The following is a 12728-nucleotide window of genomic DNA, read 5'->3' as shown; positions in this document are numbered from 1 at the left end:
AGAGACGCCTGCTCTTTCTTCACAAAACTCTCCAGTTCAAACATGTTTGCAGACCATGATTCATGGTGTTTCTTTCTGGATTGTCCAGTGGGTAATTGCTATACGAAAACCAGAGAAACAGATGTAGACCCTGAACCTTGGCTATAAATTTTTGTTTTATGATTATGGGTTTCAAATGTGCTGTGTCACATTGACAAATATACAGTTACTCTGAAACGAAATGGATTTTGGTCTCAAACTTTTGCTTTTTTGTTTGTGGTTAGAACTACTTTTATTAGAGTTTCTTTTACCATTCATCAAACACAAAACGGAGGAGAGGACACATATAAGAATGTTATCTTATGCCGTACCTAAGAGACTATTTGGGAAAGGTTTCCTCCAACTGTTGGATCATGTTTAAAATAGGCGTCAATACTTTAAACTTCATTTATCCCCGAATTAACTAGGCCATTTTTTTTTTTACCTTCTACCTACTCATTAATCTTTATGGTACATGGATACGCTATTTAAAGAAGTGTGGCTTATTTTCAAATCTTTCCTAATTTTATTTAAGATGAAGAATTTGAAGGAAGACCGGTTTTCCAGAAGTATACGAATTAGATTTCCTGATGAAGAAATGATAAGAAACATGTGGCTAAATTTGGGGGCTGCTTTATAAATTAATACCTAGATCAAATAATAGCTCTAATAGTTGCCATCAGCATAATTAACTCATGATGAGAAATGATGAACAGACTAGCGAGTGCTGTTGCACTGGAAGAATCCCATAATATTCTATTCACACGGATTGTAATAGAAGATCAGCATTCAAAAGCCCAAGTTTATTCCCCTACAGTTAAGAGAACCCCAAGGTGATTATAAATTTAAAATTTTTTTCATGCAAAGAAAGAAAACACCCAATCTCCTACCCGCTCTGCACCCCACTCCCAGCATACTTCATGATTGGTTTTGTGCCATGATATAATATTGAGGGTAGAAATTAGGGAGCAGTCATTTCTCTTCCTAGATGAGGCTAATCCTCTAGCTTAAGAAATGAGAGGAAACAGAATTTGGGAGACACCATGCCCATCATCATCTCCTTGTGATGAGTGCACCGTACCCTTTGGAAAGATGTTTGAACAGGCAGTGCCATGCCCTCCCCTGGGGAGCAGATACCTCAGTTTCTCCTCTCTTTATGCTTCCTGCTGTGTTTCAAATGTAGCTGCTTCCTCTGTTCTTCTCAGATACCTTTTCAGTCCCCTCCATTATCACACACGGGATGAGTCCAGTTTCCAAGGGACTCTTAAGAACCATAAGTAAGCATTTGGAGTTGTAAGTGCACATATGCAGAGGCTGGTACCTAATGTGGTGCCTTGTGTATCTTTACAACTATCTTAATGACAGTGTGGTAAATGTTTTGTAAATTCCTCTGTGCTCCTTGCTTAAGAGGTGTGTTGTCTTTGTAGTTAAAGGGTTTCTTTATAAACCTTTGCTACAAAATAATGGCCACTTGAAAAAGAGAGAGAGAGAGAGAATAACAAACATAGTTTCATCAAGATCTCACCCCACCTTCGCCCTGGACTTCTCAATAGCAAGAACTGAGCTTGCTGGGCTGAAAATTGTTTTAATGTACCTTCATAAAAGGATCTTTGACTTGGAAAGTGTGTGTGATGCATACTTTTCATGTCACACCACAAGTGCCACTTAGCAACTCCTGGAGACAGAGCAGCCGTTCAGCATGGGGCAGGGTGCCCCCTGACAGGCTTCCAAAAGGCCTGGATGCCAATGAACATTCCAGCATTATCCAGAGAAAGGAGACCGGAGCAGCGTTCTTCCCCAAAAGGGGCACGGACACTGTCCCTCAAGCCCACCCACTTGCCTGCCCTGTTTTGTGGAAGAATTACAAGTAAAGACTGGAGAGTTGGTAGAGGTGGTAGGGTGTTTTCATTCCTCGGCAGTTTCCTTTCTTGGATGTACTTTGCATCCTGAAGCAAGTTGTGCAAAATGGCTGCAACGTGGATTGTGGATTGGCTCTCCCTTTGAAAGCTCTCTGCCTGCGTTTATTGGTAAATTTTGCATCTGTCCTGCTCCATGTTTTAAGACCGGTGAAAAGGTTTCTCCGTCTTCTAGGCTGGGTCAATATGGGAAGTATAAAAAAGAATCTCTTTCTCGTAAAATTATTCTAATAAATAACCAAGATTGGGCTGGGGCTAATATTGGTGTAAACAGGCCTTTGGAAATATAAAACCTTCACACTTAACCAGTTTTCAAAATATGTGTTTAATTATGTGGTGGTGTGTATGTGTGTGTCTGTGTGTTGTGTGTATGTGTGTGAGATGACAAAGGTCACCAACATGCTATTTGGGGTGCAAGGCTGTGAGAACCGCAAAATAATTTTCACAGTGGCCTGGGATCCCAGGGAGTTGGGTGCAAGTCACGGTTCTGAGCTTTGAAGCCTCAGACAGGTCTCAGCCTCCCCTAGCAGGGCTTCTTTCCCTCAATGAAAAATATGAGGATGAAATGAGAGTTAGTACATGTTGAAGGATACATACTGAGTGCCATATAAGCACTTTGCGGGGAGGGAGGGATGCTCAGAGGAGCCCACTAAAGTGGGAAGTACTATATCCCCATTCTATGGATGAGAACACTGAGGCTCAGAGAAGTTAAATACTCATCCTGGATCACACAGCGGGTAAGAAGTAGAACTGGAATGGAGACCTATTCCAGTTTGAGTCCCACATCCACTCTTGGCCGCTGTGTTTTCTACCATCAGGACCTGAAATCAAATCCTATATATCCGTGTCATTCTGTGTGTGTGTGTGTGTGTGTGTGTGTGTTTGGGAGCAGAAGCCACTAATTCTTAACTGCTGCATATAAACTTGAGAGAATGTTTTAAAAGTAAATGAATCCAGAAAGCTGGATTTTTTTTTTTTTTTTTTAACTCCAGAGCAAGTGCAATCCCTTCGGGCAGGGCTTTGCAAGAGGGACGAGGAGGGGAGGGGAACGGGAAAAAAAAAAAAAAAAAAGCTATCAAATGGAAAGTTTCTCAACCCCAGGCTTCCCCGAGGACTAGCTCTCCTCTGCTCTACAGTTTAGGGCTTGCATGTGCTTATTCGGGAGTGGAAAAATACCTAAGTTACAAGGAATTTAACAGACAGGCGGGCGCACAGAGGAATTTACAGGGTGGGCTGGGGGCGCGGGGGTGGGCAGGAGGCGAGCGGGCGGCGAGCGGGCGAGCGGGGACCCGCGCTTCCCAGCTGAGCCGCCGCGAATAAAGCGGCGGAAAGGGAGCGAAGTTGGCGCTCAACGTGAGCCGGCAGCGGTGTCCCGGCTCCTCCCCTGCCCGTTTTAAAAGCACTTCTTGCATTGTTTTTCAGGTGAGAAATGGGAAAGAAAGAGGCGGCTCGCACGCTCGCCCGCTGCCTGCCGCTCTGGCTGTCTGCTTTTGCAGGGCTGCTGGGAGTTTTTAAGCTCTGTGAGAATCCTGGGAGTTGGTGATGTCAGACTCGTTGGGTCATTTGAAGGTTAGCAGCCCGGGAAGGGTTCACCGAAAGTTCACTCGCATATATTAGGCAATTCAATCTTTCATTCTGTGTGACAGAAGTAGTAGGAAGTGAGCTGTTCAGAGGCAGGAGGGTCTATTCTTTGCCAAAGGGGGGACCAGAATTCCCCCATGCGAGCTGTTTGAGGACTGGGATGCCGAGGACGCGAGCGAGCCGGGCAGGGTTTGTCTGGGCACCGTCGGGGTAGGATCCGGACCGCATTCGGAAGGCTTTTTGCAGGCATTTGCTTGGAAGGAGAACTTGGGATCTTTCTGGGAACCCCCGCCCCGGCTGGATTGGCCGAGCAAGCCTGGAAAATGGTAAATGATCATTTGGATCAATTACAGGCTTTTAGCTGGCTTGTCTGTCATAATTCATGATTCGGGGCTGGGAAAAAGACCAACAGCCTACGTGCCAAAAAAGGGGCAGAGTTTGATGGAGTTGGGTGGACTTTTCTATGCCATTTGCCTCCACACCTAGAGGATAAGCACTTTTGCAGACATTCGGTGCAGGGGAGATCATGTTTGACTGTATGGATGTTCTGTCAGTGAGTCCTGGGCAAATCCTGGATTTCTACACTGCGAGTCCGTCTTCCTGCATGCTCCAGGAGAAAGCTCTCAAAGCATGCTTCAGTGGATTGACCCAAACCGAATGGCAGCATCGGCACACTGCTCAATGTAGGTTTATTTTTTCCCTTCTTCTACCAAGAAAAAAAAAAATGAATTGTCTGTCTTGCATGCAATGAAGACGTTGGAAACAAACTGCATTGGTAACAAGACAAAGGATTTAATGATTTAATGGTGAAAGGGTGTGATATGCTGGCGTACATATTGATTCCCTCTGCTGAAAATTTCCTGTTAGATGTTTTCTTCCCAGACAACCCCTCCCGACCCCCGCTCCTCTCCTTACCAGCCTTACAGTCTCTTGAAAACAGTTTTAAAAATATGCATGGAGGGGGGGAAAAAGTAGAGTGTGACCACAGGACTTTGAAACATTCTTCAAGTAAGGCAATTTGACACATTGTGCAGTTTTTACTAAAATGTATGCAGAGGGGAATTTAACTTTGCTGTTCTTTGGATTAGCTGCTAGTTGTATATATTCCCCCCTTGTGTGTTTTAACAGTCCAAAGTAATTAAAATATGACATTGTCCTTGCAAGGAATTTAGCCTAATTAGGGTGGCTGCTGCTCCTGAAGTTCATAAACCACCAGTTAAAGCTGCTGCTTCCAATGTTTTCCTTGCTAAGGAAAGGCAATATTTCTTAGCATTGACCCTGCTGCCACCTTTCCGAGTCACTTTGTTGCTCTAAGAAGTTGCTGTTTTGCTAGAAAACTACTGGCAATGAACACCCCTTGGGCTGAGCCATTCATTATTTCCATATCTTGCAGTTCATCCCAGAACCTGGACATCAGTTAAAGGAGAGGAAATATAAGTGGAGTAGCCCGGTTTTTTAAAAAAATATTGACTATGTGGTTATCTGATGCTGACACAATGCCGAGGCACGCATCTGGTCAACAGTAGTGTGGCTGCAGGCTTGAGAAATGACCAGAAGTCCCAGAAAATCCCACCTTCGGGTGGCTGTGGTGGGAGCCTGCAGGATGCGTGGCTGCCCTGACAGTGATTTAGATAAATGGCTCAGCTATCTATCAAAATGTTTTTAGTACTTTATTTGACAATTCATTGGAGCATTAGCCTGAAAATGACATTTTAAATCTTTGTTTTCAAAGAGGTCAAAGTTTAACTGGAAGAAATTGAGTTTTCCTAATAACATGGTGGCTTATGTAAAGAGGGAGAAGAAAAGGGAAAGAGAGGGCACGGTGACTAGATTTAAATTGCTCTCTCTGAAACTTTGTCTTGGCGATAAAGACTTGCTTCTTGGGCCAGGAAATCAACAGGTTTGTAGCTGAAAAATCAATAACCATTTGATGCCAACAGTCTGGCTGTCTGACTTAATATTTCGTAGAGTCATAACCAGGGCAAAAAGAATATAGTTTTTAGAAGGCGTCTTCATCTTCAGCTGCTCCCCAAATGCCTTTTGTTTCCTAATGCCTGTTTTCTTTCTGGAGAATTCAAAGAAACCGAGTGTTACAAAATAATTTTGCAACCCACTAACAGATCTTTTAGACCTGTCCTTGTTTGTAGCAGTTAAAAGAGTATGAACAGTTTCATTTGGAATCTCAGGGAATAGGGGCTCTGCAGAACTTTTTCTTCTAAAAGAAACTTCTATGAAACATATTCTTAACGAAAGGAAAAAAAAAAAAATGGCTCAGGACCCTTGGCAGAAAGCTAGTAGACCTAACAGAGCCTTTACAAGTAGACATTCTCCCTTTTGTAATTAACCCTCCAAACATGCCTATTAAGTTGTAGGAGTAGGGGGAAAAGCTTTGTTTGTTCTTGAACAAGTTAAACAAGGGATTTGCCTTATCTAGGGAGAGCGAGTGGTGAATGTGTCATTCGCCTAGGACCAGCCGATAAGCAAGAAGTGTTGATAACAGCAAAGTTCAGCTAATCAAAGAAACTTGCATTAGAAAAAGTAAATAAAGGCATTTGACAAAGGGATTTTAGAAATTCCAGTGTCTTATTTTTGTAAGCAGGGCAATTAGTGCTTATTGTGGTCAATTTCACAAGGGTTCTAAATCCCACACCCCCAGCTCTAGGTTAAATGAATAAATTGTAAAAATTGAGTATGTCCCTGCAGGGTTGCTTATCCTCCATAAATCCCTTTATGACGGTCAGTTTAGTTGTTCAAGAGATTAAGTTTTTAAGCATAAATAAAGATTCTAACAAATGTCTGCCACATGGTGTTTGGTTCAGGGTGGCATGGGTAGTTAGGACTTTTGAAATAAAAGCATATGAGGGCTTCACTTGGATAAGTAAGAACATACAAACCACAACCTTTTCCATTTTACTTAATGACTGTTTTGACGAGAAGCAGATCTGTTTGTGCCCTTAACACAGACAAAACAGTGGGCAAGGGGGAAAAATAGTTGTAAATTCCAACTAAAAGTATTTTCTGCTTGGAGATTCTATTTTTTGCAGGGTGTGTATGTGTGTGTTTGTGTGTGTGTAGTAATTAGAGAAAACCCTTTGATTGGAAGACACACCAGAAGCCGTCTTTGAAAGGTGTTAGAATATTCTTTTTATTTTCTTTTTTTAATTTTAATGACAAAAATGACACGCAAACCAGCTACGGGTTGGAGTAGGGCCTGCGAATTGCTTGTTATAAAAATTCGAAGTCAAGATTAGTGGGCTATAAGGGAATGTGGTATAAATAATGCGATTTAAGACTGCCCCTGGAAGGTATCATAGTCACAAAGTTTCTATTCATATGCCTCCTGGATTATCTTGGTATTAGGGCTGCTCCAGATGTTTTCAGCATTAATTGCTCAGTGGGCATAAGATAAATCCTAATATTTGTGGTCTAAATATAGTTGCTTTCGGTGAAATCATGAGTGTGACAACTTCTTGGCCCGCTTCCCTGTTGTCTCCATGCTCAGACCATCAAAAGAAAAAAGGAAAAAAAAAATTTTCTTTTTGAAGTAGTATTTTGCCCGTTAATGAGAAATAATCTGTTTTAAAAAACAAACAATGATGTGTGATTAAGGAAGAAAAGTCCCCTACTCAAAACCCTGGGACCTGAATTTTAAGTATTACACAGTATCCAAATCCTCTCCTAGTGAGATATAAATTGGGGTCAAAGTGGCAAAATCAAAGATACTCTCTGAAAGAGAGACTAAATAAAGACTGACAGCCACCGTATGAATTGAATGGGGTTTTGAATAAATATTTCGATGAAAAGGCTCAATTGTTTTTCTAAAGTAGGACATAATTTTCTGCTTCTCGGCCACATGACAGTGGTAACTAATACCATCAGAAAGAAGAAAGAAAAGGGACTTTTGCTTACATCTCTGAGTGCAGGATAGAGTGCAGGGTACGGTTATTTGAAAAAAAAAGCTGAAGATTCACAAAGTTATCCTTCCCTGTAGGAAAAAAAAACAACTAGAATTTTGTCAGCATGCTTATAACATGGTACTTTGGGTAGGGAATTGTTGATGTATAACCTAGAGGGGAAAAAAAAAACACATGAGTTTAAATTTTATCACCATACAATGTAGATTCCAAAAAATAAAACGGGAGACGTACAACTCTGTCCGCTTAAACATAAGCTGTGGAATTGATCTGTAAATTCCAGCTAGAATTTGACTCACCAGCCCAAGTGCAAAGGCTTTGCTCTAAAATAGGCCTTAAAAAAATAATAATAAAATAAATTTATTTATTTATTTATTTGCCTTATTAGATAAATGACCAGAATGGCCATTTCTGATAGGTTAACTGACCTGAATCAGAAGTTTTCTTATTTCTGGAAGCCTGGCTCTGACCATATATAACCAGTCAGTATTGTCATGAACTTTTCTTTAAAACATAAAAGTAAAAAAAAGAAAGTTCTTCTGGCTCTCAGACGCTTGTAATTTACCTTCAGCATGTTAAGCCCCTGAGATGTAATGAAAATCTTGAAATGAAAATGAATGAAAAGGGAAGAAAATCTTAACCATTTTCCCCTTTGTACATTCTACAAGCATCAATAAACTATCTCAGAAAGGATTACATGAGAAATGATAGCGATTATAAATTCTGCTCTCACGGAATTTATAATCTTTATAATTAGATGTTTTTCTTTTTTCTTTTTTTCTTTACAAAAGGCCAGGAATTTTTAAAAGAGAAAGTTACTCTCTAGGAGGAAAATGTAGATGTGAAACCAGGACACAAAATATACAACTCTCTTCAAGTCACACCGGTCTTATTAAACAATAAACGCTGTATCCATTTTAGAACATCTTTAAAAGACTCGTCTATAGAGTTTGAGTTACATGTAAGTGCCAATAAATTTATCTTTAAATGACATTTTTATACTTAAAATGTTCCACTATAGATTCAGTTAACTATCAGTTAAATACATTCTTTCGGAAATAGGAGCTTTTGATGAGGGTTAATCAGAAAAATCTTGGCTAAAAACGTTTCCAAAAGATATTAATGTTAGAATCTTGCCTTTCAGATTATAGGGTAGTTAGGGCAATCGTACGTCTCTGATTTTTCTAGAATAACCCACTTTCAGATATACTGCCACAATTCCCACATAAATCATGGAAATATGCCAGATATTTCAATATTACGACATTTCTGAGGCTGCCCCTTGAACCCAGGAGTGGCACAGAAAGTCTTTGTTTGGATTCTATGGTCAATATAGCTGGAGTGCTCCCAGCTTCATTTTTCCGTTATGACTGAAGATGCCTTGTGCTTCTGGGTCATTCTTCTGAACATGAATTCCTTTTGTGGCAAACCGTAGATCTGTAAATAGGAAGCACCCCCGCAGAATGGATTAAGTATTATGACTGGTTTTGATTCCAGCACATGTGTGCATTGGGAGTGGGGGAGGGGTAGACTTATTAAATTGAATCACTCTGACCAAATCTGTACCAGTTCTTGGCCCACTTCTTCTTAGAAAGTTGAAATGGGTGGTGGTGGAGAGTGGCGTTAACTCAGGTTCCAGATTTATCAGTATCCTGTCTGTAAGTGGCTTGGCCCAAGTATGTCTTGTTAAATAGGAGATGAGATAACCTTCCCCATCCGTAAGATCTAATAACACAACCTCATCAGTCAATACGTTGTCCTGAAGTCTCCTCTTTTCCTTTCTGGCTTCCTTACTTCATCGCTAAGAAGTAGAATTCCTGCGTCATGCCACACCTCTCAACCCCTTTAAATGAATAAAAAATAAAGTTGCTGAAGTTCTCTCCCCCTAGGAAGTCGTAAGGGTGAGTCTACAGGTACTATATGATTTGTCTTGAGCTTTTCGAGCTTCTTAGATGAGAATTCAAGCAGGCAGTGGAACTGCTGACTTGCTTTTTCACTGGACTTGCAGGGTGGGGAGCTGAAAGGGGGCCCATTCAGTAAGATAAGACTCTTGGTCCCCTGCACGATAAGGCGAGGATAACAGGAACTGACGTCAGCCAGGCGACCCAGCCTGGCCAAGCATTTCCTCTCGTCAGGGCACATGGATTCCAGGAGTCTCCAGGCCTCCCCCACTGCTGATGAACTGAGCCAGCTGGGAGTGGGGGGCATGAAGAAAGCCTGGGCGGAAAGGACTGATTGTACGAAAAGCCGATTCTGAGACTATAATGGCAATTTTACGTAGTTCTAGAAGAGCTATTTGTTTCCCAGCTGTCCAGTTTTCCTCTGATGCGTCTTGAGCCGGTCTATCCAGCAGTCACCAAATCCTATCACCCGTGAGCCCCACCAGCTCTCCGCTTCGGGGAGGGAATTCGCATTGTCAGTGTTAATCCCTGGTACTCCTATTTACTTTTCTAAGTAGCAAGTTCCCACCCCCATCCGCATCGCGTGACAGCCCTGCTAAAACCATTTCATTTGCCACCACCCTGACAGCAACCCGCAGATTTTGCTCTCCTCTTTCCCGTCTTCCTAGTTCTCTTAAACACAGATTATTTTTGCCTTCACAAGTATCTGCTGTTTGAGATCTGGAGAAGAAACTCAAATGAAAGCCTGTATTATTTTTTTCCAGTTCATAAGTTCTCCTGAGTCTACTCTTTTCTTAAAGATTGCTCTGTCGTTGTTGTTGTTTGCAAGTTTAAGTACCAAGTAAGGGGTGACTCTCCTAATTTGACTCAGAGAAAAATGTTTGTTTTTGTTATTATTGATCAATTAATGTTCGCCACAGATTGCATTTTACCAGGTCAGGAAAAACCAACTAGCTGATTCCAAAATACTCGGGTAGCAGTAATGCAGACGAGACCCAGTAACACGAGAGCATCCGTTACCTGGGAGAAGAACATTTGGATCACATTTATCTCAATTTTTTTCTAATTTCCAGAGCAAATGAAGACCTCATCTACTAAATGCCTCTTCTCAAAAATGTTAAAGCTTTTGGGGCTACAGTACCTATGTCTTGTTATCAAAGTCTGTGATTATAAAAAGGCTGATGATCTGAAGGTTGTTTCAGCTTCAAAAGATTTTTTAGGGTCTGGTCTATTGGAAAGCTTGGGGGTATAATTAACTAAAATGGAAATGGAGGCAAGCGAAATTTAGTTCCTGATGTTTTAATTTAGCTCAGTACTGCCATGTGTTATTGAAGAGAATTCTTAAAGGCAAACATAATTATTTCATTATGGTCCTCAGAATGCTTTCATTGGCTTTAATGACAAGAAGCTGTATAAAAAGGCATACATTTTAATTAGCCCTTCTTATATTTACATCAGATAAATAACAAATAATTGATGAAAAACAAGTCTTTGGAATGGATGATTTCACATAGTGCGCTGGTTACAGTTTAATGATGAAACATTTCTCTGTTGCTTTGCATTTTAATTATCCAGACATTACAGTAGTGGTGCCATGGAGCTAAAATACCGTTGTTGGCATTTTATTACCAAAAAAAAAAAAAAAAAAATCACAATTAATGCCTATGAATCAGAAGCCGAAAAAGGTAGCTAGAAGCGCATCTCAGAGGAAGGAAATTGCCAGTCCCATTAATTTTACTACGTTTGTTAGCGCTCATTTTGATCACTTTTTATCTTTTATGCTTTATCTTTTTGGATTAAGACTGTCAGGGGTTTCACATGCGTTTTTATGGCCACATCTTCTCCTAAATACCTTTCTTTCTCTCTCGCTGCCTGTGTGGGAGACTTGCCTGCAAGTCCCTTGCCAAGTGTGTGCTGGAAATTCAGAGAGCCTTTTTCCATAGTGCAGGCTGCCTTACCTTTGATTTTATATGAAAACCCATTTCACATGATTCATCCGTTTTGGTGTACAGAACACTAATTGTTATTATTGATTTTAAATTCCGTGACCATTACAAGTAACCCAGATGACTGGCAGATAAAGGGTAATAATCCATGGAGTTCTGGAACTGTTTCATGTTTGTCTGGAGTACTTTATGTGATCAATATTAACTGCCCCATTGAAACTAACTGCTGTATCAAATAACAGTCAATCAAATGAATGTGCTTAGAGATTATTTATTGAAAGCTTTAATTGTTCACTGGGGCCCTGCTTATCAGAGGGAACAATAGGAATTAGAGATAGGATGAACAGGTTTGGATTTGCAGAGAAAGTTGTAGGATGCAGATGAACGGGGCATCTCTCTGCTACTTGGGTGAGAGTTTCCAGAAACCCATGTTGGGCTTCTAGAGTAGAGAAGTTGCATGTACTCTTGTTACAAAGGTTATCCTATCACCTGTCCCTCTAGAGCTCTCTGGAGAAGAAGGTATAATGATTTTCTTGCCAAGAGGCTGTGAAAAGTTGTCACTCTCTGGGAGTTTTAACACTTCCCTTCTGTGTGCCCCCTTGCATCGACCACCCTCCAGTGCATCTCTCCACCTGTATTCCCACTGCCTGCTGGTCTGAGGTCATGGGAGGAGCCTAACTTGATACAGGATTGATTTCTACAGCCAGGAAATGGGAACAAGAATGTCTACGTTGCAGGATTTGCAGAAAGATCAGAGATCCTGTAAATGAGGATTCTATTCCCACCCAGAAAACATACAGAAGCCACCAAGGAGACAGACCTCCTTCTGCTTAGATTCCAGCGTGACACCTGTGGCTCATGTGTCTTTGCTCATAGTGAACATACTGTTTCAGTTGGTATTTCTTGTCCTCAGTGAGATGGTTCCCCTGTCTGTGGCTCATAACCTAGGTTCCAGTACTTCCTGTTTGTCACAATTTGGGTAGCATTGGCCCTGAGTCAGTGACATGCATTTACCAGACCCCCAGATTTAGTACAAATGGTTGATTTTCACAGGTGAGTGTTGTCACAATACAGCTTCACCCAAAGATGTGTCAGGGGTGCAGTCCATCGTATCACTCACTGATGGATTAGCTCTTGCATTGTCTCTCTACAAACACCTGTTGGGTGTCTGCCGTGTTCCAGGTGCTCTGGTATGTTCTGTTCTGTGGGCAACACCAAGATGATTCCTACTTTGTCCCTGGTTTCTCTGGACTCTTAAGGTATGGGAGAAATTGTATACATAAGTCACCATGACATACCCCCTTATAACACAAATGCAAGTATCTCCCCAGGACTTTGCACATGACTTTGATTATGGAAAGGACTAAAAGCCACTGGAACCACAGCTGGTGCAGCAGGAGAGGGATCAGGTGCAGGCCAAGGCTTTCCCATGTGGAGGCTTCATTGGTAACT

General features: G+C 41.3%; 1 protein-coding gene across 5 annotated transcripts in view; it reads left to right on the top strand.

Annotated features, from left to right (window-relative positions):
• Positions 1-12728, top strand: part of RARB (retinoic acid receptor beta) — a 725834-nt gene that overhangs the window by 559351 nt on the left and 153755 nt on the right. Inside the window, exon 1 of one of the 5 annotated variants that reach the window (XM_032327826.1) lies at positions 3512-4198. The exons of 3 other annotated variants lie outside the window; for them this stretch is intronic. In XM_032327826.1, the coding sequence (XP_032183717.1) occupies positions 4042-4198 (157 nt within the window). In that variant the 5' untranslated portion in view covers positions 3512-4041. Of the gene's footprint in view, positions 1-3511; positions 4199-12728 lie in introns of those variants that run through there. One more of the 5 variants, XM_032328062.1, reaches the window with a different exon arrangement.

Source organism: Mustela erminea, chromosome 1 (genome assembly GCF_009829155.1).
Source record: "Mustela erminea isolate mMusErm1 chromosome 1, mMusErm1.Pri, whole genome shotgun sequence".
In the NCBI taxonomy this organism is placed as follows: Eukaryota; Metazoa; Chordata; class Mammalia; order Carnivora; family Mustelidae; genus Mustela; species Mustela erminea.
Note: the sequence above shows the minus strand (reverse complement) of the source record. Positions and strands in the feature narration are given on the sequence as shown.